The sequence below is a fragment of the Pelodiscus sinensis genome, chromosome 19, assembly GCF_049634645.1.
Source record: "Pelodiscus sinensis isolate JC-2024 chromosome 19, ASM4963464v1, whole genome shotgun sequence".
Taxonomy (NCBI): Eukaryota; Metazoa; Chordata; order Testudines; family Trionychidae; genus Pelodiscus; species Pelodiscus sinensis.
In genome coordinates, this window is record NC_134729.1 from 31,101,159 (window position 1) to 31,128,925 (window position 27,767).

The following is a 27,767-nucleotide window of genomic DNA, read 5'->3' on the forward strand; positions in this document are numbered from 1 at the left end:
ATTTGATCATAATTATCTCCAGATGTACTAACAAATGAAGGACCTAAACTGTTTTATAAAATGATAAATTGAATAGATGCTATTCACTGCTCTACAGCCAAAATGCTTCTGAAATAAATGTAGTCAAACTTAACTAATTCTGGGTCCCTAAGAACGAAAATGATGCTTAAAATTGTTGATTGGCTCTAGTTTTCAAGATATGCTATTAGGTCAGTATATACAACCCTTGACTTGCGAATGGCGGAGGATAAATGAGTTATAAAGGGAAGGGATCTCAATTTAAACCAGAAATGACTAAAATACATCTTTGACTGGATCTATGAATAAATCTATGACTGGGTTTGGACAGTACTTGCTTTTTAGGCAAAACAATGAATGATGCAATCTGAAGCTGGTATTGCGTCATACATGATATGAATTGCATCATGTTATTCCTGGAAGTCATGGATGATGCAATCATAACAAAGCTTACATCATTCTGCTGAACAAATTGCCCTATATCTGCTCTAGAAATCTTACAGTGTCGTGCTCTCTTATTTGTCAGTGTTTGATTTTGCAAAGGGACACATTTCTGTTCACTGTGTGAACAGTGCAGATAACTTCTGCTATGTTTGTGGTGAAGTGACTTTTGCATCACAAAAGCGCAGTATAACCACTATGGTTAAGAAAGCCTATCACCTTTATTTTGGCTGCAAAATTGGAGATCAGGACAAGAGGTGGTCCCCACACATATGCTGCAACACTTGTGCAACAAATCTTCGCCAGTGGTTGAACAGGAAAAGGAAATCTATGCCTTTTGCTGTGCCAATGATTTGGAGAGAGCCAACAGATCATACCAGCAAGTTGTTACTTCTGCATGGTGCCTCCAGTTGGGAAAGGTGTGTCAAAGAAGAAAAAGTGGACTGTGCATTATCCAAACATTCCATCAGCTATACGCCCAGTACCCCACGGAGAAGGACTGTCGGTTCCTGATGCACCAGAATCATTCTCACTTGAGTCAGACGAGGAAGAGGATGAAACTTCTGGTCCTGAACCATCAATGTCACAGGACCCACATTTTCTCCCAGCCTTCTCCTCTGAACCACACCTCAGAACACAAGGTGAACCGAATGACCTTGTCAGGGATTTGGAACTACCCAAGAGTAAGGCAGAGCTGTTGGAATCCAGACTACAGCAGTGGAATCTCCTGGCAGGTGATGTTAGGGTTTCCATGTTCTGTGACCGTCAGAAGGATCTTGTCCCATTCTTCTTCATGGAAGGTGATCTTGTAGCCTGCAACAACATCGATGGTGTGATGGCAGCCCTCAACATCGTTCACGATCCAGATGAGTGGAGACTGTTCATTGATTCATCGAAGACGAGTATTAAAGCTGTTTTGCTGCATAATGGCAATGTTTTGCCATCAATTCCAGTTGGTCATGCAGTCCATATGAAGGAAACCTATGACAACATGAAACAACTTTTGAGGTGCATAAACTATGACCAACATCAGTGGCAGCTTTGTGGCGATTTGAAGGTTGTCTCTCCACCTCACAGCATGGCTTATCCATGGCTGACTGGGACAGAACTAGCTTGTTCTGAAGACGTGAGATCGGTCCTGCTGGGAAGTAGGAAATCTGCTACCTGGGCCATACCCTCAACTAAGTGGAATAGATTCTCACTATGGGCAGGACCCTCATATCACCCTCATCCCGCTGATCCTAGTTCATCTCCTGGGATTGAGGCTCTTTACTTCCTCGATTAGGGTACATCTGGCGGCCATGTCAGCTTTTCATCTAAGGGACAAGAGTAGATCCCTATTCATGAACCATATGGTCAAGAGGTTCCTTAAAGGGCTGGATAAACTGTTCACATACGTGAGGGCACCTGTACCTCAGTGGGACCTTAATCTAGTGCTCACCAAGCTCATGTCCCCCCCCATTTGAGCCATTAGCCACATGCTCCTTTAAACATCTCTCCTTTAAAGTTGCTTTATTGTAGCAATCACCTCAGCAAGGAGAATATCTGAGCTCAGAGCATTAATGGTAGATCCACTTTACTTAGTCTTCTCAGTGGACAGGGTAAGGTTGCGACCACACCCGGCTTTCCTCCACAAGGAAGTCCCCACTTTCCACGTGTTGCAGGACATATACTTACCTGTGTTCTTTCTGAAGCTGCATCAATCTCCCAGAGAGCAGGCCCTACACTCACTTGATGCAAAGAGGATGTTGGCTTTTTACATAGAACAAGACACTTTTGTAAGTCATCTCAGCTCTTTATTTCTTTCACAAAAAGGATGAAGGGGTAACCGCTTTTAGCCCAAAGGCTCTCTTCCTGGATCTCAGCATATATCAGGGAGTGTTATGTGCTAGCAGATAAGGAACCACTCCACATTATGGCCCATTCCACTTGACCACATGCGTCCTCAGTGGCGTTTCTGGCACAGGTCCCAATAGTTGATATTTACAGGTTGGCCACCTGGTCATCAGTCCATACGTTTACATCGCACTATGCCATTACACAGCAAGTCAGGAGTGATGTGGCCCTGGGTTCTGTAGTTCTAAATTCAATCCTGTAAAAGAGAAAAATAATATTATTTTGAATATATATATATATATATATATATATATACATACACACACACACACACACACACACACACACACCCAAATCATTTAAGTACAAGCATGAAATTACTTAACGATCAAATCTCCGACCCTGCCTCCTTGTGTTTGGACTAGGGAGTCACCTCATTTGAATGCACATGAACAATCACTCGAAGAAGAAAAATGGTTACTTACCTGTAACTTTTGTTCTTTGAGGTGTGTTGCTCATGTCCATTCAATTTCCCCCCTACCTCTCCTACGTCAGAGTCTCTGGCAAGAGGGAACTGAGGAGGGGGAGAGCCGGCAGGGGTACTTATGCACTATTATCTGGACGCCACTCCAGGGGGCGACCTGCCAGCCCGACGGGTACTGCTGGGTAAAAAATGCTCCGGGAACTGTGTACATGGTGCGCGTACACCTTATTTGAATGGATATGAGCAACACATCTTGAAGAACAACAGTTACAGGTAAGTAACCGTTTTTTCTCATCATCCCCTGATGAAGCCGTGATCCTGGAGGACGCATATCCCACAGATGACTCGAAGCAGTTTCAGGATCTCTTCAAAAGGGTAGCCATGAGCCAAGAGGTTCAGCTTCAGGAGGTGAAGGAAAAACAATGCCTCCTGAAAAATATCTGTCCTACCTCTCAGCGAAAGGCTGACCACTGATGAGGCTATTATGGAGGTACTGGACAGGATATGGCAAACCCCTGCTTCCTTCCAACCAACGTGCAAAAGAGCCAACAGGAAGTATTTTGTCCCTCCAAAGTACTTGGACTTTTTTTCTCACCCACAACCCAACTCGTTGGTAATGGAGGCAGCTATTCATCGTTCAAAACTCCACAATTTAAATCTACACCCACTGACAGGGAGCATAGGAAGCTTGATCTGTTTGGCAGGAAATTATATTCTTCTGCCACACTACTGCTCAGAATTGTGAACTATTCAGCCCTCATAGTGAACCATGATTTCAACAAATCTTAAAACTAGCCAAATTAATGGAGCATCTCCAAGACGCCCATACTCAGGTCAGTCATGAGGGTCATACCATTGCTTGTACGGCTTTATAGTTGTCACTCAACTTGGCTGACACAGCTGCTAGAGAGACAGCTACAGCTGTCATGATGCTCATGGCTTCATGGCTCCAAGCAGCGGGAGTGCATAGGAGCTACAGTCTAAGTTGGAGGATCTCCCCTTCAATGAACAGAAGCTCTTTGTGGCTAAGATGGATGATGTTCTGCATAGCAGTAAGGACTCTCATACAGCATTCTGAATGCTTGGCATGTATACACCACCGTATCAATGGATGCGCTACACCCCATATAACAGGGACGGTTACTACAACTGTCCACAGCAAAGGTCTTATGATTACAACCGATCCAGACAACAGCCTCAGAGGAAGCACCCACCTCAGTCCTGTTCCTTGGACTCTCAGGCTGCTAAGCAACAGGTTTGAACCTTTGGTCGAGGGTCTGCCCGACCTCCCCATGCATCCAGTGCCAACAAGCCGGTACCATATTTTTGCCCACAGATTACATTCCTTTTTCCACCACTGGAACGCCATAACATTGAACTAGTGGGTGCTAGAAATTATTTGTACAGGATACACCATTTATTTCATTTCACTTCCCTCTACCTTCCCCCCTGCTCCTTCCCTCTTCAGGGACCCCTCCCACAGGACTCCTTTGAGACATGAAATCAATTGTCTTCTTCATCTAGGAGCTATAGAGGAGGGGTTCCCGACCTCTATCAGGCAAGGGGAATTTATTCCAAATACTTCCCTATTAGGTTGGGGTGCACGCCTGCACCAGTACACTGCTCAGGGCAGGTGATAACCACATGAAGACATGTTACATATCAATCTTTTTGAACATGGAGCCGTGAGGTACGCGTGTAGGCACTTCACTCCCACCATTACCAATTGCATCATTCGCATACTCACAGACATGATGACCATGTTTTATATAAACATCCAGAGCTGTTCCCTTTCCTGATCCCAATGTGCGGAAGCAATCCACCTTTGGAACTGGTGCATTCATCATAGGGTCACCTTAAGGGCATCATACTTACCTAGTATGAACAATGCCATGGCAGATGCTTTGAACAGCAATTTTCCACTAACCACAAGTGGGAGTTGCATCCAACAGTGCTTGCCTCTGTGTTTCACCAATGGGACCATCTGTCAATAGACCTTTTTTGCAGCCCAGTGCAATGCCAAGTGCCCTCATTTCTGCTCCCATGCAGGACTGTGTGAAGGATCGTTGGGCGATGCCCTTCTAATTCGCTGGAACAAACCACTACATTAAGCTTTCCCACCAATTCCACTTATCCTGAGATTACTGTGCAAGATTCAGTCCAACGAGGCTCAGATCATCTTGATAGCTCCTTCGTGGTCCATGCAGACCTGATTCCCATACCTCCAACATATGTCCATCAAATGGCCATATCCGCTTCCACACCACCATAGCTTCCTTTCCCAGAATCAAGGCAAATTACTCCATCATCAACCTCATACCCTTCACCTTCACGTATGGCGCCTATCTAGTTCCATGGCACTGAATCCCTGTGCTTGGAACAAGTGATAACCATTCTCCTTCATAGCAGGACGCCATCCACCAGAGTCACTTACCTGCAGGGGGACACCAGGTTACAGAGCAGACAGCACCCCCACTACACCCCCCCCCCATCCAACACTAGGGCCAGGGGAGAGATTTGGGAACGGGGCACCTACCTATGGCAGATGGCTGACAATATGGAGAGCTCTGGCCCCAGCTGGTCACCTCCTGGTACAGCTGCCTCCTTGTGGTCACTCTGCAGTATAACTATCTCTTGTACTTGCTGCTCCCTCCCAGTGGGCATTGCAGAACATAACTGTCCCTGCTCTCAGCTCCCTCCTTTTCCATGTTATGGAAAATAATCAGATTCCAGGCACATCCCATTTTCTTGGCTCGAACAAACCCTAACCATGCTTTGTTTGGATAACAAAAAATTGTATATCAAATTTGGTGGTCCTAGCTCTTACTGTTTAGGAAGAGTTCATGAACAAACCCACAGACAGACACACAAACTCTCTAAAATATATTTAGAGATTAACTATGTTCAAACGTGACTAAAGCTAGCATGAACAAGTCAAGTAATAGAATTCCTGTTTATACCAACAAATATTGTTTTAAACAAGTGAAGACAAGGCTTTGGATTCAGGAGCATAGTTCTGCAACAAGAGTAAATTTATCAGAAAATTCTGCAGCTACTTTGTGGAATACATTGGACTCAGGCTATGTCTACATTGGCAAGATTTTGTGCAAATACTCTTTAATGCAAGAGTTTTTGCATTAGAGTATTTGCGCAAGAGAGTGTCTAAACTGGCATGTGCTTTTGCGCAAAAGCATCCGTACCAGTGTAGATGCTCTCTTGCACAAGAAAGCTCCGATGGCCATTTTAACCATCGGGCTTTCTTGCGCAAGAAATTCATGTTGCCTGTCTACACTGGTCTCTTGTGCAAGAATTCTTGCGCAAGAGGGCTTATTCCTGAGCGGGAGCGTCATAGTTCTTGCGTAAGAAGCACTGATTTCTTACATTAGAATGTCAGTGTTCTTGCGCAAGAACTCACGGCCAGCGTAGACAGGCAGCAAGTTTTTGTGCAAAAGCAGTCACTTTTGCTCAAAATCTTGCCAATGAGTATAGGAAAGAAATCAGTAATGTAATCCTGATTAATTTACAGCCAAGTGAAAGGAATGAGATTAATACTATTAACTGGGACCATACATGAAAAGAAAAATCACATTTTATTTTAATTGCAGGTGAGAGCTGGAACAATTTTTGATAACTTCTTGATCACAGACAATGAAGAATTTGCTGAAGACTTTGGAGATCAAACCTGGGGTGAAACAAAGGTAATGGATGAGCTCTTCACCCTTCCAGTGTGGCCCCTTTTTGCAGTAAAAAGGCTGGAATAGTGCAAAGAGGTCCAAAAATCTATGTATCCAGTCAAAGCAAGGAATCCCCTGCTGCAGATATGGTGGAAGACAGACTTCCTTGGACACCCTCATGGGCCATGGTGAAGTGAGTATGCTGAGGAAATGGCCACTGAGCACATAATGCTGCTGATATTCAAGATAGCACCGTGACATTAAAGTAGCTTCAGCAGGTTGTTGCAAGGAGCCTCTCGAACACTTGGAGCAGCCCAGGGTCAAAAGACCACAAATGTTGCTTAAAACCCCAAGGAACTTACTTTGATATTTTTTTCCTAGAATAGTGCCAGGCATGTAATCTATGATTCAATAATCTATGTACATAGGTTATAAAGCCCTGTCTCCTGGGCCATACCCACACCTCTCCTGGAGGAACCGGGGCCGGGCATTGCAAGTCCCCCTCCCCTCCAAGAGGAGCCAGTCGGGAGGAGGGGAGCAGCTGCAGTGCCATCCTCACCACTATGGGTGGCCCTGGTGAGCCTTCACAAACCTCTGAGCCCCTGGGCCTGAGTCCCCCACATCCTGCCCTGACTCCTGCACACATACCCTTTGCCCTGAGTCTCCATACCTAGTCTCCTGCCTTAATTCCTGCATTCCTCGCACTGCCAGCCAGTGTTCCCTCTAAGATTTTCCATCTGTGAGAGGAGTGAGTTTTATCTGCTGTACCAATATTGATGTCATGTGTGCTTGTCTGGATACGGGCCACCATGGCACCCACCAGTTACTAACAAAAAAATGGAAGAAAGCCACACTTACTGTGCAGATGCAGTACCTCCTACCTCATCTTCTGCCATGTTACATAGCTAGCCCCCTTGTCTCTTCCTCCTCCCCTCCACTGCTCGCCCCTTCCTTCAGCTGCCCCCAGCTGTCCTCTGAACACTGAGCAGTCCCTACCAGGCTCTCATGCCAGTAGGGACAGCAGCAGCTCTGGCTCCCTTAGATTCCATTACAGCTACTTCCCGCCCTGCAGCCAGGACCCAAGAAGCTTGGACAGGCTTTGGGCTGGACCCTGGGAACAAGCATCTCAGCAGCACTGGGCCCGTGTCTCTTCTCTGATGGATGGGGTCAGAGCCCAGGGAGAATTCCTGCCCAGTCTAATGCAATGGGCTGTGGCGAAGTGCCTTTCAGCCCCTTTTGGTCACTCACATTACAGCTTGAGCAGCAGCTTGGAGCCGAATGGCCTGGGTATTTGGGAGTGGGGGGGGGTGGGAGCGAGGAGTTGTACTGCAGCATGGGACAGTTCTTTAGTTTTCCACATAGTGGGGAAGGGGTGACAGCCGCTGGCCAGAGCTGTGGGGGTGCTGCCTGGGGAAGATGCGCAAGGGTGCAGCCCCCTGCACTGAAATATTGACTGTACTAATATGGATCAGTGAGTTTGAACACCCTTCCTTGCCCACAACCTCCTCCAGACACTACAGAATTGCTGCATACCCTCCACCCTTCTGCTGAGTGGGTCTTTCTGGCCAGAGGCCAGGCCAATAAACCACCCCAGGCCAGGCAAAAAAAAAAAATCCCTGGAGGCGCCAGCTAGTTATGCAGCCCCAATTCCCAGTGGCAGCTGCCACCCGCCACGCAGCTGTGGTAGCAGCTGCCTCCCAGCTTTAAACTTTGCAGGAGAAGGGGAGCAGTGGAGTTGTCAGGTATGTGGCTAGAGTGGTCACAAGGGCAGCTGTGAGAGGCTTCTGAAGGCCAATTATTTTGAAATAACAGCAGCTGAGCATCCACACTAATGCTATATAGAAACAACAGTTTTGAAATAAGCATTATTCCTCTTCGCAAGCAGGAGTTGTTATTTCAAAATAACAAGGCCGTTATTTCAAAGTACAGGCAGTCCCCGAGTTACGCGGATCCGACTTATGTCGGATCCGCAGTTACGAACGGGGCACTTCCTCTCCCTGGTCTCGAGCAGACCAGGGAGAGGAAGCAAAGCGGCGGCGGAACGCACGGCCAGCTGACAGCCCAGACGCGTCTGGGCTGTCAGCTGGCCGCGCGCTCCGCTCTGCTCCCCCCCTCCCCCTCTGCAGACCAGGGGGAGGGGGAGCAGAGCGGAGCAGAGCAGAGCGGCAGAACGCGCGGCCAGCTGACAGCCCAGACGCGTCTGGGCTGTCAGCTGGCCGCGCGTTCCGCCGCTCTGCTGTGCTCCGCTCTGCTCCCCCTCCCCCTGATCTGCAGGGGCGGGGAGCAGAGCGGAGCACGCGGCCAGCTGACAGCCCAGATGCGTCTGGGCTGTCAGCTGGCCGCGCGTTCTGCCGCTCTGCTCTGCTCCGCTCTGCTCCCCCTCCCCCTGGTCTGCAAACCATGGGGGGGGGGGGGGGGAAGCAGAGCGGATCACGCGGCCAGCTGACAGCCCAGACGCGTCTGGGCTGTCAGCTGGCCGCGCGTTCCGCCGCTCTGCTCTACTCTGCTCCCCCTCCCCCTGGTCTGCAGACCTGGGGGACGGGGAGCAGAGCAGAGCAAAGCCGCGGAGCCCGAGGGCAGCAGGATAGCCACGGCGCGTCTGGGCTGTCCCGCTGCCCCCGTGCTCCGCAGCTTTGCTCCGGACGCCTGTGGTACAGCAGCTGGGGCGCTGCCGGTTGGTCCCGTAGCGCCGCTCTGGGTGCCACTGGACCAACCCAGCAGCACCCCAGCTGCTCTGCCCCAGGTGTCCCCTAGTCAGCAGCTGCTGAAAATGACCAGTGGCTGACTACAGGAAGCCCCTGCCCCGGGCTTCCTGGAATCAGCCGCTGATCAGTTTCAGCAGCAGCTGACTTGGGGATGCCTGGGGTTCTTAAGTTGAATTTGTATGTAAGTCAGAACTGGCATCCAGATTCAGCCACTGTTGAAACTGATCAGTTTCAGCAGCGGCTGAATCTGGACGCCAGTTCCGACTTACATACAGATTCAACTTAAGAACAAACCTACAGTCCCTATCTTGTACGTAACCCGGGGACTGCCTGTAATGGGCTTCGTAGTGTGAACGCTCCCCAGTGTAGATATGCCCTAAGAGTGTTACACTGAGGTCAGACTTTAGCCTTAAGTTATTAATAATTCAAGGGTTTTTCTTTCTGGAATAAACGTCCAGGTTCTGCTGCGTCCCCTGGCCACCACAGCATTAATGACAGACTCGAGGACTGCAAATGTGTTGCTCTGCAGCCCAGGGGAGCCATAATGCTGAACACTCTAGCTACTCTACCTCCTTGACAGATTTATTCCTGCTTCAAGCTTGTCCACTATGGTGGAGACAGCAAGGCAGCATAGAGCAACATTTTGTCAGCCTTATGCAACTGCTGTCCTGGGAGCAGTTTTCCTCTGGGTATTAAAGCCCCTGAAGCTCAGAGGGCTGTATGGGACCCAGGGACAGAATCTGATCTCTTATATTCTTGTCACAGATATTCCATTTTAGTAAAACAGCCAACAGTTCAACCATTTGCTGCTAAAATATGTTCTATGTGTGTAGTTTGGAAAGACAGTAAGAAGTTACTGTAGTGTCTTACAGAAGTAAGAAAGTTTAGATGTCCATTAAAAGAAAAGGCCCTTGCAATTCTTCTATTGGCAAACTCCGTCCTACTGAATTCAATGTAAATTCAGTACACAGAAGACTGACAGAATTGAACTCAAAATAACATTATTGTGGACTGATCTTTTCATTATTTCTTCAGGATCCTGAAGAGAAAATGAACATAAAACAGACTGAAGAAGAAAAGGAAAGGGAAAGGGCAAAAGAAGAAAAGCGTTTTAGGGAAAGATCTAACAGGAAGGTAGAAAAGCAAAAAGAACCTGAAAAGGATAAATCAAAAGGGATAACTGTGAAGAAGGAGGAACTTTAATTCTTTTTTAAAAATACTTCAAAGAAATATCTAAAGTTTTTGTTTTTTCTCTAATTAGTTGTATAGAAATATCTAAAGTTTTTGTTTTTTCTCTAATTAGTTGTATAGAAATATCTAAAGTTTTTGTTTTTTCTCTAATTTGTTACATAGAAGTACAGATATTTTCTTAATAACTAATTGACAATAATATTTTTAAACTTCTTGTAATAAAACTTTGAGAGAACTATTCATTTTTATGAGATGTACATGTATATTTTAGCACAGAAGATATTAAGAAAATATATTTCCTGTACCGGTAATTAAAATTTGGAATTGAAAGAATTCAATAAAAATATATATTAAATTACATATTTTGTATTTGAGTTAGGGTTTGGTAAATTACCTCTAAAATAGCCTCTATATATCTCTTGACGCTGTTTGCATACAGCTATGAGAAGTCTTGTAACCAACATCTTTGGAGCCAATAGTTTTATTTTTTCATCATTAATGAGGCTGCAGGATTTGGGTTTATGTAGTCTACTGAAGGGGGATTTGATAGCAGCCTTCAAGTACCTGAGGAGGGGTTCCAAAGAGGATGGAGAGAGGTTGTTCTCAGTAGTGACGGATGGCAGAACAAGGTGCGATGGTCTCAAGTTGCAGTGAGGAAGATCTAGGTTGGATAGTAGGAAAAACTATTTCACTAGGAGGGTGGTGAAGCACTGGAATGATTTACCTAGGGAGGTGGTGGGATCTCCATCCCTAGAGGTTTTTAAGTCCTGGTTTGACAAAGCTCTGGCTGGGACGATTTATTTGCGATTGGTCCTATTTTTAACAGGGGGTTAGACTCGATCTGCTGAGGTCTCTTCTAACCCTATGATTCAATGAATATTTATATAAAATACATGCAAAATTATGTTGTGAAGTTCTCCCTTCATCACAAAATTTGTATCCAGTGTTGTAATCATATCAGTTCCAGGATATTAGATAGTCAAAGAGGAAGAGGCAATATTTTTGATTCGGCCAACTTCAGTTGATGAGAGTCAAAAATCTTACCTCACCTAGACTATGTCTACATGCAGAGTTTTTGCGCAAAAACTCGCAGAGCATCCACACTACAAGCACAAGAAAAAGTACAATAGTAGTTTTTGCGCAAGTACAGTAGATCGTCAGAAGACAGGGCTTTTTGCACAAGAGTTATTCCTCTTTCTATGAGGAATAAGCCTTTTGGTGCAAGAGCTCTTGTGCAAAAAGGCATGTGACGGACAACAGGGGTTTCTTGTGTAAGAAACCCTTATCGGAAATAGCACAGGAGCTCTGATGGCCATGCTGTGAATGGCAGAGCTTTCTTGTGCAAGAGCATCCATGGCAGTGTGGACGCTCTCTTGCGCAAAAGCACATGGCAATGTGGACGCGTTCTTGCGCATTAACTTTTTGTGGAAGATCTCTTCTGCAAAAAGTTCTTGCGCAAGAAGCCTGCAGTGTAGACGTAGCCCCCGTCTCTTCATCACAAAAGCTTTTTCAAAAATATTTTTTCAAAGATACAGTCTCTCATATGTGAAGTATATTGCTACAAAACATTATACTAAGTCAAAGAACAAACAAGGCTTTTTTTCGGCCTCCAACTGTCAGCATTTCATGGCCACATTGCTAGCACTCTATCGACAGCAAGAGCAAAGCAATGTGAGTATGCATCCCACAGTGCCCGCTGTCACACTCAGCTACTAAGCACTGTGGGAATGGAAACAAAGCGTTATGTATTTTGGGAACATGAGAAAATGTCCCATCAACCACCTCTTCGCTTCCTAGCACTCCCTGGGCTTCCAGTTTACTTACATACCACTTGAATGACAGTCCTTGCTGCAAACTCAAGCATCTGCCATGAGAAATCCTGGATCTTACAATTCTCTCCTGTAGTGTGATCAATAGGTTTAAGACACAGCACCTTGCAGCACAGCTAATTATGGATTTGATGTTTAACAATGACTCACATTAGGATGAGAATGACATTAATGAATTAGTAGTGCATTGGACTATCACAGATCACTTGTGCACCACAGTCTGTTGCTTTTGACCTAAGAAAACCCGCACTGAGTGGTGGGATCGCATTGTCATGCAGGTGTGGGATGAAGAACAGTGGCTACAGAACTTCTGGATGCAGAAAGCAACCTTTCTCGAACTGTGTAATGAGCTGGCCCCTGAACTATGGCACAAAGACACCCAAATGAAAGCTGCTCTCTCCATAGAGAAGCATGTTGCCATTGCTATGTGGAAGCTGGTGACTCACAATTGCTACTGTTCAGTTACAAAGCAGTTTGGAGTGGGGAATTCTACCATTCGGGCAGTGCTTATGCAAGTGTGCAGAGAAATAAATTGCATAGGACTGTGACTCTGGGAAATGTGGATGACATAGTAGCTGGCTTCGCTAATATGGGCTTTCCAAATATGGTGGGACAATCGATGGCACACACATTCCCATTGTAGTGCTACCCCACCATGCTCTAGAGTATGCCAATTATAAGGAGTAGTTCTTCATGGTGTTTCAGATGCCTGTGGATCACCATGGGCTTTTCACAGACATAATGTGGGGTGGTCTGGAAAGGTGCATGATGCGCATCTTCAGGAACTGGGGAAATATGGGGGTGCAGGATTCAGAGCAGTGGGCTGAGTGTGTGTAGAGGTGAGTGAAAGTGGCCAAGGGTGCCATTTCAGGGGGCGGGGGAGCTGCAGCCTCACATACTGGGTTGTGTTGCTTTTCCTGCTTCCTCTGATTAGGGAGTGAAGGAAAGTGCAGAGTCTGCTGCATTCCCTTCACTCCCAGCTGCACAGGAGAGAGGCAGAAGAGGAACACAGCAGGCTCTGCACTTCCCCATACTCTCTAGTCAGAGGAAGCAGGAAAAGCAAAAGGGACCTGGTATGTTCCCTGAAATTGCAGCGAGGTAGGAACCTCAGGGCTGGGGCAGTCCTGGAGGTGGGGGGAAGAGCACCCCCAGTCAACCCTCTAACCTGCCTGGTTTCCTGCTGCTGAGTCCCTCCCACTGCAGACAAGTGTCTCAGCTGGCCAGCCAGCTTCTTATCAGAGCGCTGCACTCAGGCACTTTCTTTCACCTCTGGACACCCTGCTCCTTATGTAGCCAAACTCTGTGCTGCCTTGATTCCAGCAGCACAGTATGAGGAGTGGTTGGGAGAATGTCGTACCAAGGTGGAGGAGAAATGCCATGGAATCTCCATGAGAAAGTTGATAAGTACATCAGGCAAATCTATGGCACCCTCTCCCAACAAGATTCCACTGATATTGGTCTTTGTGCACAGTGATGCTCTGTTTGGACATAACACAGACCCAGGGGCACTTAGCCAGCTCACAGAAAGACAGCTTCCAGAGGGCCGAGGCTCACCATCCGCAGAGGCTGCTTGGGCTGCAGCCCCTGTCCATGGGGAGCTCAGCAGGGAGCTGGGTCCATGACATACAGGGGCAGCTGTTGCCAAGCAGCCCCTGTTCACAGCGGCCTGGGTTCAAGCTGGCTCCTGGAGCCTCGCTGAAGCTCTGCAGTGGCGCTTATCGACTAATTGTGCAGTCAATACAATTTGTATTGAATATACGATTAGCTTGATAACCACAATTTAACATCCTTACCTTGAACCTCAGACCTCCCTGTTTCTTTCCCTCACCCTGTGAGGCTGGAGCGCCAGAGGAGTGATGTATCTCAGCTGGGGATCAGATCAGTGAGGACTGGGGGATTTTGGAGTAGCTTTTTCGTTTCTCATCTGTGTGGTCCCCAACTGATTTTTCTGTGGGTCAGTGGCCCCCAACCCAAAAAAGGTTCCCTGCCCCTCCCATAAATAAAGAAAACATTGAAACTTTTTGGGTGGGACATAAATATTTTACTTTATCTAAAAGGAAGTTTGATAAACGAACATGAGAAAGTTAAAATGCTTAATCAGTTTAATTATTTAAATTAAACCATTCTCCCTAGCTGCAGCACTAGCAAAATGGCTCTGGCATAATTATGTAATTAACTATGAATTTCCATTAGTGGTCTGCAGAAAGGTTTACACTGAGGCAGATGGTTCACAGGCCAAAAAGTTTGAGAACAACTGAAATAGAGGCACCTCCCAACCTTTGCCCCCAGTTTACTGCAATTGCATTAATCCAACTTGCATTGCATTTAGTAGCCTGGGTCCTATGGGTAGGGTTGCCAGGTGTCCGGTATTGTACCAGACAGTCCAGTATTTGCGCGCTCTGCCCAGTAAAAAAAAATCAGAAAATACTGGACATGTGCAATGTCCGGCATTTTCTGATTTTTCTGGCTGCACGCCAGACAGCTCTCCCTTCCACTCCCCCTTTCTCCCGGCCAGCACCGCAGCCCACGACTCCCCTCCCCCCCACCAGCTCTGCTTCCTGCTGGCCCATTCCTCTTCCTGATCTCCCTGGCCAGCACCGCTGCTCCCGCCTTGCCAGCTCTGCTTCCTGCCCCCCCTTACTCCCGGCCAGCACCACCCCATCCCGGCCGGTGCTCCCTCCCCCCGATATCCCACAGCCAGCCCCTTTCTGCCTGACAACACCCCGACAACCAGTCCTGCTTCCCATTGGCCCTCCCCATCTCCCCCGGCCAGCTCTGTTGCGCCCTCCCCCCCCCCCCCCCCGCTAGCTGTTTCCAGGCCCCCTCCTTCCCGGCCAGCACCGCACCCTTCCTGGCCGGTCTTTCTCCCCCCTGCCCCATTAAGTGTTACTGTGGGTTGTTGTTTTTTTTTTTAATGACTACCTGGTAACCCCTAGCAGTGATCCAGGTTTGTGCAGTCTTTTTTTTTTTTTTTTTTTTTTTTGACTCAACAACTTTGATGGTCCCCCCCCCCCTTTTTTTCCTTCAACAAAATTCCCCCCCCCTTTAGGGGGGGGTCAGTATTTTTGTTTCAGCCATCTGGCAACCCTACCTATGGGGTCCAAAACCATCCCTATTGGTAGAGGACAATGGGAGGAATTCTTAGAGGAGTCACATGACACCCTTTACTTCTGGTCATGTGTCCATTTTGACCCTGGAAGTACTACCTACAGGAGTGGGACTTCATGTGGCAGGTAGGTGGGGCATAAGGAATCAGGGGGCATGGCTAATGAGGCCAGGGTGTGTGGCTAACAAGTCCCCATTTTTGGTTCAGAAAATATGGTCATCATACATATCATGCACATACAACATCAGAGGCTCATACAACTGCACATCCTCTAATGCAGTGGTCACCAACCAGTGGATCGGGTTCTACTGGTAGATCTTGGAGCCTCTGACAGGCGATCCTGACTGGTTTGGCTAAGAGGCTATTGAGTACCAGCACTTCAGCTGCATCTCCCTCCTGCTGCTGCGCAACTCCTGCTCTTTGCCTTGGAGCTGCCTCTCCCCAGCCCTGGGAGCCTCCTGCTGTTCAGGGCAGGGGAGGAAGAAGAGGAGCACTGATGTCAAGCACTCTCCCACCCTGTATCCTATATCCACAGAGCAGGGCAGGGGGCATAACAGGACTTGGGATGGAGTTTGCTGGCTGCTTTTGGGAGTGGTAAGCCAGGGCACTGAGCCTGCTTAGGACATGGGCTCTGACTGGGCCCTGATTACCTCAGGTGGCTCCTGAGTGGTGGTAGAATCATAGAACTGGAAGAGACCTCAGAAGGTCGTCAAGTCCTCTCCCTGCTCTAGGCAGGACCAATTCCAACTAAATCAACCCGGCCAGGGCTTTGTCAAGCCGAGACTTAAACACATCTAGGGATGGAGACTCCACTACTTCCCTAGGGAACCCATCCCAGTGTTTCCCCACCCTCCTAGTGAAATAGTTTTTCCTAATATCCAACCTGGACCTCTCCCACCACAACTTGAGACCATTGCTCCTCGTTCTGCATCTGTCACCACTGAGAACAGCCTCTCTCCATCCTCTTTGGAACCCCCCTTCAGGAAGTTGAAGGCTGCTCTCAAATCCCCCCTCACTCTTCGCTTCTGCAGACTAAACAGACCCAACTCCCTCAGCCTCTCCTCACAGGTCATGTGCTCCAGCCCCCTAATCATTTTGGCTGCCTCCGCTGGACCCTCTCCAGTGCGTCCACGTCCCTTCTGTAGTGGGGGGTCCCGTAGGGCTGAGCCAGGCTCATAGTTTTTTAAAGCTGTTCCTTTTTAAAAGGTTCAAGATGTGGGGGGGGGGGGGGGGCTGCCAAGAATCCCTCCTGCACCAGAACTCTGGAATTACAGCTCCCTCCTCAGGTCACCTCCACTGAACAGTGACTAACCCCCCTCCACGTGCCCAGTGGGATGAAACGTGGACGTGGCCGACTCACCCCGCGCCCAACCGCCTCGCGGAGCCTGCGTGTCAGTGTCGCGCTGGACACGCGTGGGACTCGGCGGTAGGTGAGCGCGCCCGGAGCCGGGAAATCGGGCGCCTGCCTGTCGCCTCAAGGGCGGGGCGCGGGGAGCGAGCCGCGCTCTGCGGCCTCGGCATCCGGACCGGGCTGCGCCGAGCCCTGAGCGTGCCCCGCCGCGTCTGGCGCCTCCTCGCGCCCGTCGGCGGCGATCGCTCCGCCCCCGGTGCCCGCCCTGCCGGAGTCACTCGGTGGGAGCAAGATGGCGGCGCTCATTCCCCACAGCCAGCAGGTAACCGGCCCGGCCCGGCGGCCTCCCAGTGCAGCCGGCAGCTGGAGCGCGCCAGGGGACGGGGCTCCGGGCCCATCCCCTTGTGGCGGGGGGGAGCTGGGCCCCATCCGGCGCGGGCGGGTCAGCTCGGAGGGGGCAGGCCCTCAGCGCCCTCCCCGCCGCAGCCGGGCCAGGGTTGAGGCTGTGGGGTGGGAGCCGGCCTGCGCCGCCCGCGGGGGTTGGGGGCTGAGCCCCGCGGGGGCGGCTCGGACGCTGGCTTCCTGGCTGGCACGAAGCGCTGTAATGTCCCTCGAGGCAGGCAGGCTGCAGGGCCCGACGTTGAGCCACTGGCGCGCAGGGCGCTGTGGTCGCGGGAGGCCCTGGGCCGGGCCTCGGGAGACCCGGACTGAGTGCTCAGGGGGGCTCTAGGCTCCTTGTCTAACCGTCACTTCAGCTGGTTCATTTCTCCAGGCCGGGGTCTCCCCATCTCATGCTGCCTAATGGGCAGGGACCAGTCCACCACCTAACGAGCACAACGGCTTCATGCTGCGGGAGGGGCTGGGGCCTCTTGGCAGAAGGGGTAGATGCAAATACACTACAGACACGTAGTGGGAAGGGCCTCTAGAAGTCATCAAGTCCAGCCCCTGTGCTGTGGCAGGGCCATGTAGTACTCCAGCCCATTCTGAGGTGCCATCCTCCCCTTCCCCCACCTCTGCTAGAGGCAGTGTGGAGAGATAAGGGAGGCTGCAGCAAAACAGCCACTGTCCCCAGTTGTCTCAGCTGGGAGCCAAGCAGTCCCTGTTCTCGGTGGCTCCAGGCTGGCTGGTCACAGGAGCAGCCCCTGCCCATGGCCACGGTGAACAGAAGCTACTCCAGCAGTGGCTCCTGTTCCTGGCAGACAGGGCTGTCCGCCGCGAACAGGGGCTGCTGGACTCTGCGAACTGGGACTGAGCATACCTGCTCATGCTGGTTCAGGACGCTGCACCTTTGCATTTTAAATGTAGTAAGCATCCGGCGGCTCTTATAGCATTTAAAATGCAGAGCTGTTGTGTGAGTGGGTCTCAGAACTGGCACAAGCTTCTGGAGCTATCTGCTGCGGCTTTGCAGAGCGGTCCATATCAATTTGTGTTGACTGCACGATTAGACAGCTAGCCACAATTTAACAACCTTAGCAGGGAGTGAAGTTTATTTTCAATCTTAGAAAGTGCCTGGATGTGGTTTTGGTGGAAGAGTGGGGGTTGTAAGTACAGTAGATCCTCAAGAATTATGAACTGACCAGTCATCCAAAAACCTTATCTGAATCTAGAAGTCCACAATCAGGCATCAGAAGAAACAAACAAAATAAAAGCCCCAGACATAGGAGGGCTAGCAGTATTGCCAGGCCCTGGGGGGGGGGGGGTGTGTGTGGTGTGTGGTGTGTGTGTATTTGTTTGTTTGGGGGGGCAATGGCTTCATTCTCCTGGAGGGGTTAAGGCCTTTTGGTAGAAGGGGTAGATGCAAATACACTACAGAAAAGTAGAGTGGGAAGGACCTCTAGAAGTCATCAAGTCCAGCCCCCTGTGCTGTAGCAGGGCTATGTAGTACTCCAGCTCATTCTAGCCCAGGGGTGGGCAATCCCTTATGAGTGTTTGTCCAATCTTTTTTTTTTTTTTAAACTTCCAATGATAGGATTCCACAAACTCCCACGGAAGGCTATATTAGAACTTATGGAATAATAACTGGAAGGAAACTTGAGAAGTCAAGTCCAGTCCCCTGCAGGACCAACCACTGTCTAGACCACCTGTCTGACATTTGTCTAACCTGTTCTTAGAAATCACCAATGATGAAGATTCCACAACCTTCCTAGGCAGTTTATTCCAGTGTGTAACTGTCCTTGCTACAATTTAAACCCATTGCTTCTTGTCCTCCTTTCAGAGGATTAAGATAATATATTTTTTTTCTCCCTCTTCCTTGTAACAATCTTTTAGGTACTTGAAAGCTTTTAGCACATCCTTTCTCAGTCCTCCTCTCTTTTACAGACTAAACAAACCCAGTTCTTTCAGTCTTCCCTCATAGGTCATGTTTTCTAGACTTTTAATCATTTTTATTGCTCTTCTCCGGACCTTCTCCAGTTTGTCCACGTTTTTCTTGAAATGTGGTACTCGGAACTGGTCACGATACTTGAGTTGAGGCCTTATCAGCAAGGAGTAGAGCAGAATTACGTCTCATCTCTTGCTTACAACACTCCTGCACATCCTAGACTTATGTTTACCTTTTTTTTTTTTTTTTTTTTTTTTTTTTTGCAACAGTGTCACACTGTTCACTCATATTTAGCTTGTGGTCCACCATGATCCCCAGATCTCTTTCCACAGTACTGCTTCCTAGGCAGTCATTTACTGTTTATGTAAATGTAGGCAACTGATTGTTCCTTCCTAAGTGGAATACTTTGTATTTGTCCTTATTGAATTTCATCCTCTTTACCTCAGACTGTTTTTCTAGTTTGTCTAGCTCATCTGAAGAAGTGGGTTTTGCCCACTAAAGCTCATGATACTATATATTAGTTTCTAAAGTGCTACAGGACTACTAGTTTTTTTCTAGACTAACCATGCCAAGTTTTATTTTTAATCTTTCCTCATAGGGTCTGGTTGGCTCAGCCTTTTGTAACTGTTGTTGCTTTCTCCTCTGGACTTGTTACTTTGTCCACCTCTCTTCTAAGGTGTGGTTCCTAGAACTGGATGTAGTACTCCAGCTCATTCTAGCCCAAGGTGGGCAATACAAAAAAACGCAGCCAACAGGGTTAGTCCTTGCAGGCCACTGCCACTATGTTTACCTGTGCCTCAGCAGGTATTGGAGGACGCAGCTCTGGTTGGCCGTGAATCGCCATTCGCAGCCAATGTGAGTGGCAGGAAGCGCCACAGACTGGGACACCACTTCCCCGCATTCGTGTTGCCTGCAAATGGTGATTTCCGGCCAACCAAAGCTGTGAATAGAGAAACAGCAGAACTTCAATTCATTTTCAAATTTAACATGACCAAATTAGTGATATTAAATTGCAGGTAATCAGCTAATAGAATAGTAAATGGAATTTCCATCGATTAATTGATGGGGGGGAGGGAGAACTGGAGTTCTACAATAGGGTTAGCTCCTGGCTCAGGACATGTTAGGTCTCTGATGAAATATTGTCTTTAAAAAAAAAAAGTTTTATGTTTTGCTCTGAGGAGTTATACTTCCACAGTGTTTGATATAATTGGTTGTATGACACACACAATTTTGCCAAATGCCTCATTATAGCAGAGTGTTGCTTTCCAGACCTTTCTTTGGACACAGATCACAGCCCTGACAGACCCCAATATACATTTGTCATTGTTGCTAATTTGTAATCTTGCTAAATTTCTAGCTAAATAAATAAATAAAAATCCAAAATTGGCTGTGGTTGCAACAAGACTGTAGTCACATAAACCCTAGGTGGACAAAATAGAATGTTTTGAAGTGCAAGAAGATGGCATATATTCTAAGTCTTTAATTTATTAATTAATTCTAAACAAAATATACAAAAGGAAGCAGAGGACCGTCCTTGTGGTTGATGCACTTTGCTTTCATGATTATTACTGTAAAAATTTAGGGTAGAATTTTTTCAATAATTTCCACCCTAATTTTGCGATAGAAAGCATTTCTGATGTGATAAACAATATGGCTGATAAATATCTAAAAGAAAATTCACTAGCATATAAATAAAGAACTAGATATTTTCAAGATATGTGGTGGTGTTTACAATTTAAATCTGTGTTTAGACACTGGCCTCCCAGGGATTTCATGATATCTTAAAGACTTCAGAGGTAAACATTCTTTTCTCTTTCATAGAACTTGATAGTTACAGTACTTGTTAAAGATTCATCTCTAAGAGGAAAAGTTGATAAAATAGGTAACAGTTTTTCAGTGGATTGAAAAAATGCATCCTGTATGGCAAGTCTCAGATATTTAACATACAGGCAGTCCCCGGGTTACGTACAAGATAGGGACTGTAGGTTTGTTCTTAAGTTGAATCTGTATGTAAGTCGGAACTGGCGTCCAGATTCAGCCGCTGCTGAAACTGATCAGTTTCAACAGTGGCTGAATCTGGACGCCAGTTCTGACTTACATACAGATTCAACTTAAGAACCCCAGGCATCCCCAAGTCAGCTGCTGCTGAAACTGATCAGCGGCTGATTCCAGGAAGCCCGGGGCAGGGGCTTCCTGTAGTCAGCCACTGGTCATTTTCAGCAGCTGCTGACTAGGGGACACCTGGGGCAGAGCAGCTGGGGTGCTGCTGGGTTGGTCCAGTGGCACCCAGAGCGGCGCTACGGGACCAACCGGCAGCGCCCCAGCTGCTGTACCACAGGCGTCCGGAGCAAAGCCGCGGAGCACGGGGGCAGCGGGACAGCCCAGACACGCCGTGGCTATCCTGCTGCCCTCGGGCTCCGTGGCTTTGCTCTGCTTTGCTCCCCGTCCCCCAGGTCTGCAGACCAGGGGGACGGGGAGCAAAGCGGCGGAACACGCGGGCAGCGGGACAGCCCAGACGCGCCGTGGCTATCCTGCTGCCCTCGGGCTCCGCGGCTTTGCTCTGCTCTGCTCCCCGTCCCCCAGGTCTGCAGACCAGGGGGAGGGGGAGCAGAGTAGAGCAGAGCGGCGGAACGCGCGGCCAGCTGACAGCCCAGACGCGTCTGGGCTGTCAGCTGGCCGCGTGCTCCGCTCTGCTTCCCCCCCCCCCCCCCATGGTTTGCAGACCAGGGGGAGGGGGAGCAGAGCAGAGCGGCAGAACGCGCGGCCAGCTGACAGCCCAGACGCATCTGGGCTGTCAGCTGGCCGCGTGCTCCGCTCTGCTCCCCCCCCCCCTGCAGATCAGGGGGAGGGGGAGCAGAGCGGAGCACAGCAGAGCGGCGGAACGCGCGGCCAGCTGACAGCCCAGACTCTGGGCTGTCAGCTGGCCGCGCGTTCCGCCGCTCTGCTCTGCTCCGCTCTGCTCCCCCTCCCCCTGGTCTGCAGAGGGGGGGGGGGAGCAGAGCGGAGCGCGCGGCCAGCTGACAGCCCAGACGCGTCTGGGCTGTCAGCTGGCCGCGCGTTCCGCCGCCGCTTTGCTTCCTCTCCCTGGTCTGCTCGAGACCAGGGAGAGGAAGTGCCCCGTTCGTAACTGCGGATCCGACATAAGTCGGATCCGCGTAACTCGGGGACTGCCTGTACTAAAAATCCTGCTTTTATCTGGGTAGTTGCACATACAGTCACTTCCTGAATTGTGAATGTTTGATTTACGAACATCCACACATATGAACACTCACTTGCAGCCTCAGTGGAGCAGGCAGGAGGGCGCTGGTGGTGGTGAGCACCATGAGTGCTGGCCAGAACACTGTAGCCAGCCCCATCCTCCAGCCTCTTTCCCTATGCCCGTGGGCTCAGCACAGGCTCTGGCAACCCCCCTTCCCATGCCCCAGACAGTGCAGCAGCAGCCTCCTCCACTGCCCTTTCTGGCAGACTTAGCACTGGCTTCGGGTAGCCCCCACCCTTGGGTTCAGCACTAGCTCTGGCCACCCTCAGTCCCATCCCTCTGGCTGCCCTCTTGCCTGCGTGTTCAGTGCCCACTTTCCACTCACCAAGAGTTGGTGAGCAGCATGAGCGGGGGATGCAGAACAGCCTGGGGCTAGAGAAGGCTGGAGCTGGTTCTGAGCCCACAGGAGGATGGGGACAGCTGGGGTAATATGGCTTGTCAGCGGAGCTAGTGCAGAGCCCACAGGAGGGAGAGAGCATCCAGGCAGAGTTGGGCCAGATTAAGAAAAGGGCTTTAGGGGCTGCTGCCCAGGCCCCACAATAAGATCTCTGGGCTACCAAACCTGCAGATCTTTATGCAGGGTCCCCTAAGCCCAGGGCTGCAGCTACTACTGCCCCTGCATTCCAGCCTTTTTTGGTGTGGAGAGGCAGTGGTTCTGTGTGCTGCCATTTCCCTTCTCCCTAGAGCTGGAGCTGCAAGCACCAGGAACCACCCCCACTTTCTTTACCTGCAGGTTCAGCCTCTGCAGCTCCCATTGGCTGGGAATCAGGGACTGTGGGAGCTGTGGAGGGTTGTAACCACAAGTGAGTGCAGGGGAGCACACAGAACCATCTGCCCCTTCTCCTCCCTTCCCCTAGGCTTGCACCCCCAAAGGGAGGCTACCCCAGATAAGAGCCAGTCCCCAACCCTCTGCTCCAGTTGTGAGCTATCTCCTGCACCCTAATTCCTGCCCAGAACCCACATCCCCAACTCCTTCCCTAAGTAGAGATGTAAAATTCCATTTAATTGTTTAACTGGTTTAATCTGTTAACCAGTTAAATATGTTTAAGGGGGTTACTGAGAAAAATAGGTGGTCTTGCTGTGGACAGGATGTAGATTTTCTTTCAGTATTGATACTTAAAAAAAAATTAGCAGTGTTTTGCTGTTTCCTTAGAAAAAGTTCTGTGCAGACAAAAAAAAAACCCATCAGTGTGTGATAATTTTATATAAAGTAGTAGAATTTTAGAGCAAATGAAAGAACTTCCTTGAATTTTTATATGTACTTGAAAACAGCGTAAGTGTTTGTGTGTGTGTGTCTGTGTAGACCCACCAAAATGGAATACAGATAAATGGGGGAGGGGACCAGATGGATTATAATTAAGTATCTTTACACAAAGGCATCCAGACTAAGACTAGTCATTAGTGATTTTAAAATGCATTTGTTTAAATAGCCATGTAACCTCTGAAAATTTCAGCGGTTACATCAGGGGTGGGCAAAAGGGCTTCCACAGGCCAAATCCAGCCTGGCAAGCGGGTTTATCCGGCCTGCAGAGGCCCTGCCACTCCCCTGCCCCTAGGCCAGTTAGGGCTTGGGAGTTCAGGGAAGCACATGATGTTTCCTCCGCCTTGTCAGGAGCGCACGGCTCCTGGAAGGGCGGAAGGAGACTTTGCATGCTCCCCCGCCCCCAAGTCCTGATTGGCCTAGGGGCAGAAGCGGGCATGCGCAAAGTCCCTCCCACTGCCAGGGGCATGGGTGCCTAGGGGGAACCTCTGGGGGAAGGGGCAAAGGTGCTTCCCAACCCCCAGACCAAGCAGGGAAGTATCCTGGCCCTGCCCCTTCTGGTGTGGCCCCTGGCAAAAAAATATGTGCTCATGCATGCATGGGCATGTATATAAACATAAGTAGTACTTCTAGTTCCGCCCATGCTCCAGGTTGCCTGACACTTCCCCTTCTAAGACCCTGGTTTTATAAATTTGCCAATTTTTTAACTGTTTGACTTAAAATTTCCCATGCCACATATCTACCTCAACCTGCATGTTTTAAGAAAGTTTCGACAAAAATGATTCAGCCATTTCTGGGGAAAATATTGGGGATGGGGGATGTCACTTTGCCCATGATTTAAAAAACCCAATCTTGTAACTGTTCTTAAGGAGCTGTAGAGTTAGTATGCGTCCATGCTTTGGATCAGGAACTTGAGATTGTGGCAGAAGGTTGCGTTTGTGTTAGTGATGAACCTTTTGCTGTTCCCATGCTAGAAAATAAAAGCTCAAGTTTGGACATTTTATAAGCCTTTTAAAAATCTCAGTTTGCGTATGGTCAATAGAGTTTGGTCTCTAGCTTCTCCAAAGATTCTGTCCATATTGAAAGTGCTCCGGCGCAGGACTGCATGGGCTGAATAATACTTTCCCTCCAATTGTTGCTCACTCGTGCTGTAGGCCTCTGTATCACTGACCACCAGAACTATGAATATGCAGACTAGCTCTTGTTCTTTCAGTGTTCCCTCTTGGGAACAGATACCCAAGCAGCATAGAAGAAGCAGCTGTTTGATTAGAATATAGAGAAAATAAGAGCCATACGTAGGATAGGGTTGCCAACTTTCCTGACTACACAGACTGGAGACCATTGCCACGTGGTGTCTGGTCTGGGAAAGTTGGCAACCCTAAGAGTTGAGGAAGACAAAGAGCCTGGCAAGAGGAAGATTTGGAATTGTGACCTAAAGGGAGCAGTGGGGGCTAAGGTGGACCGGGACTGGGTGGGCAAAGAGACTGGGATTAAGTGCCAGTTAGGAGAGAGACTGGAACTATCTGGAGAAAAGAGCATGGGGAAGGAAGACTCACTAGAGCAGCCCAGCAGAGGAGACTGATACTAAGATGAAGCTCCTGAGAGGTGGAGACTGAGTGAGGAGAGTGGGACAAGAGCTAATGGGACAAATAGTACAGGAGCACTGTGTAGGACAGTGGTCCACAACGCGGTGCCCGTGGGCGCCATGGCGCCCACCGGGGCATTTATGTACGCCTGCCGAAACATCTGGGCTGACCCCGCCCCCGGCGCGCGGCACATGCGTGGTGCCGGCCCTGGGCACGCGGCGCATGGACTGCCCCTACCCCAGGCGCATGGCACATGCGCGTTGCTGGCCCTGGACTCAGGGCACGTGGACGGACCCCACCCCCAGGCGCACAGCACATGCATGGCCCCACCCCTGGACACCCAGTATGTGAGTGGCCCCATCCCCAGATGCCCGCCAGCCACGAAAGGTTGGGGACCACTGGTGTAGGAGGTGGGACAGAATGAGTTAGTCTTGGAGGAAGAGAAGCAAAAGGTGATCATCAGAGCATTTTCCCCTCTAGAATCTGGAATTAACCTAAAGATAGGTCTACATCAGTGGTGCTCAACGTTCTTTCATTCGCAACCCCTGGAGATGGGAAAATTTTTGTTGAGCAAAACAAAAAAAGCCGTACCCTTTAATTTAAAGTGCTGGTTCACTCCCCTGCCACTCCCCCCACCCCTGCCGCATGTACGTCGAGGTAGGAAAAGAAAATATCAGCTGGCCCGGATAAAAGCGCTGCGAATCCCCCGCCCCCTCCCAGTGGAACAGCACTGCTGATCTACACTACTGCAGTAAGTCAAGTAAGATACACAACTCCAGCTATGTGAATAAAGTCACTGAAATAAATGAAGCAAAATGCAGGACAATGTAGCACTTTAAAGACTAACAAGATGGTTTATTAGATGATGAGCTTTCGTGGGCCAGACCCACTTCCTCAGATCAAATAGGAAATAAATGTTCCTTCAGTCAAGATACTGCAGCGTCTACACTGTAGGGAGCAAAGGGAGAAACTCTCCTGTCAATTTACTTCTCCCTTCTCATGGGGGTAGATTATGTAGTTCGACTTGAAAATAATCTTCTTTGGATTTGGGAGGTCTTCACTAGACCCGCTAAATCATCTGTTGGTGTATCCAGGGGCGGATATAGGGCAGGGCGAACGGGGCGGCCGCCCCAGGCCCTGTGCTTCAGAAAGCCCCGCGCATGCGCCGTGGCAAAGGGGGGGCCCTGCGGAATTATGCTGCCTGGGGCCCCGCAAAACGGTCATCTGCCCCTGGGTGTATCTGTCTCAGGCCATTGGTTCTGGCAGTGGTGTCCATGTAGCCTAAGATCCCGAGTCTCGTTGTTCCTCCGCTGTCACAGATTTTTGTGGAAATCTCCTTGCAAACATGCCTCAGCCTCTATTAATGACAAATCCACAAAAAGGATAATTATTTATTAATTGTATCACTTACTCTGTTAGCTTAAATGGAAGAGGTCTGGGCTATGTATCTCAAGTCCCTATTGGTGACCAATGAGGATGCTAGTTATGAGTAGTGTTCCCTCTAAGGGTGTGTCTAGACTACAGAGTTTTGTCGACAAAAGTGGACTTTTGTCGACAAAACTATACCTGCGTCTACACTACCGCTGAGTTCTGTCAACATAATGTCGACAGAACTCAGCAGTTTTGTAGACGCTGGTAAACCTCATTTTACGAGGCATAACGCCTTCTGTCGACAGAGTTCTGTCGACAGATGGTGTTATTGCATGTAGGGTTGTGTCTAGACTACAGGGTTTTGTCGACAAAGCACCTTGCTTTGTCGACAGAACTGAATGTAGTCTAGATGCTCTTTATCGACAGAAGCTTTGTCGACAGTATCTGTCGACAAAACTTCTGTCGACAAAACCCTGTAGTCTAGACGTACCCTAAGATTTGCAATCCTTGGTCAGGTTGAAATTTCTTAGGTGCAACACCAGTATTGAGGTGGTGTATGGATGTGTACCCACCAGTACAAACAAAAACTGGAGATATAAATATATATTTTAAATAGTCCATAGGTGTGGAAGAAAATATATTAAAACAAGGGGTAATTAACTAACTAGGTGCAATGCTTATGATTATTTAATATGAAATAAAATAAAAAAATTAACACTACCCTTGGTTGAAGAAGTGGATTGTGCCCACGAAAGCTCATGATACTATTTATATATTCTTAGTAGTTTCTAAGGTGCTACAGACTAACACGGCTACTTCTCTGAGACTTTGGAGAATATGAATCATCTTCCTTTCTAACAGCCAGATACACCTTTCAAAGATCTTGCAAATAAGGTTTCATCCTACAAAACACCTAGGCTACGTCTACACTGGCCCCTTTTCCGGAAGGGGCATGTAAATTTCACCAGTCGTCGTAGGGAAATCCGCGGGGGATTTAAATATCCCCCGCGGCATTTAAATAAAAATGTCCGCCGCTTTTTTCCGGCTTTTAAAAAAGCCGGAAAAGAGCGTCTACACTGGCCCCGATCCTCCGGAAAAAGTGCCCTTTTCCGGAGGGTCTTATTCCTACTTCAAAGAATAAGACCCTCCGGAAAAGGGCACTTTTTCCGGAGGATCAGGGCCAGTGTAGACGCTCTTTTCCGGCTTTTTTAAAAGCCGGAAAAAAGCGGCGGACATTTTTATTTAAATGCCTCGGGGGATATTTAAATCCCCCGCGGATTTCCCTACGACGACTGGTGAAATTTACATGCCCCTTCCGGAAAAGGGGCCAGTGTA

General features: G+C 48.9%; 2 protein-coding genes and 1 long non-coding RNA gene across 14 annotated transcripts in view; 2 read left to right on the forward strand and 1 right to left on the reverse strand.

The window, feature by feature from the left end:
* Window positions 1-13,876, forward strand: part of CALR3 (calreticulin 3) — a 45,584-nt gene extending 31,708 nt beyond the window's left edge. For 2 of the 5 annotated variants that reach the window (XM_075903374.1, XM_075903375.1), the window contains exons 7-8: window positions 6,385-6,477; window positions 10,194-13,876. In XM_075903374.1, coding sequence (XP_075759489.1) covers window positions 6,385-6,477; window positions 10,194-10,361 — 261 coding nt within the window. In that variant the 3' untranslated portion in view covers window positions 10,362-13,876. Of the gene's footprint in view, window positions 1-6,384; window positions 6,647-10,193 lie in introns of all 5 variants that reach the window. The other 3 variants (XR_012896760.1, XM_075903373.1, XM_075903372.1) reach the window with 3 other exon arrangements.
* Window positions 662-16,782, reverse strand: LOC112545686 (uncharacterized). Its single transcript, XR_012896761.1, has 3 exons — window positions 16,645-16,782; window positions 2,137-2,551; window positions 662-1,440 (listed from the first exon to the last, which is right to left on the reverse strand). It is a non-coding gene; the product is annotated as an uncharacterized LOC112545686 (long non-coding RNA).
* A 93-nt stretch (window positions 16,783-16,875) lies between these two features.
* The window catches only part of EPS15L1 (epidermal growth factor receptor pathway substrate 15 like 1), a 118,929-nt gene continuing 108,037 nt past the window's right edge, over window positions 16,876-27,767 (forward strand). For all 8 annotated transcript variants that reach the window (XM_075903356.1, XM_075903360.1, XM_075903357.1 and 5 more), the window contains exon 1: window positions 16,876-16,957. In XM_075903356.1, the coding sequence (XP_075759471.1) occupies window positions 16,928-16,957 (30 nt within the window). In that variant the 5' untranslated portion in view covers window positions 16,876-16,927. The remainder of the gene's footprint in view (window positions 16,958-27,767) is intronic.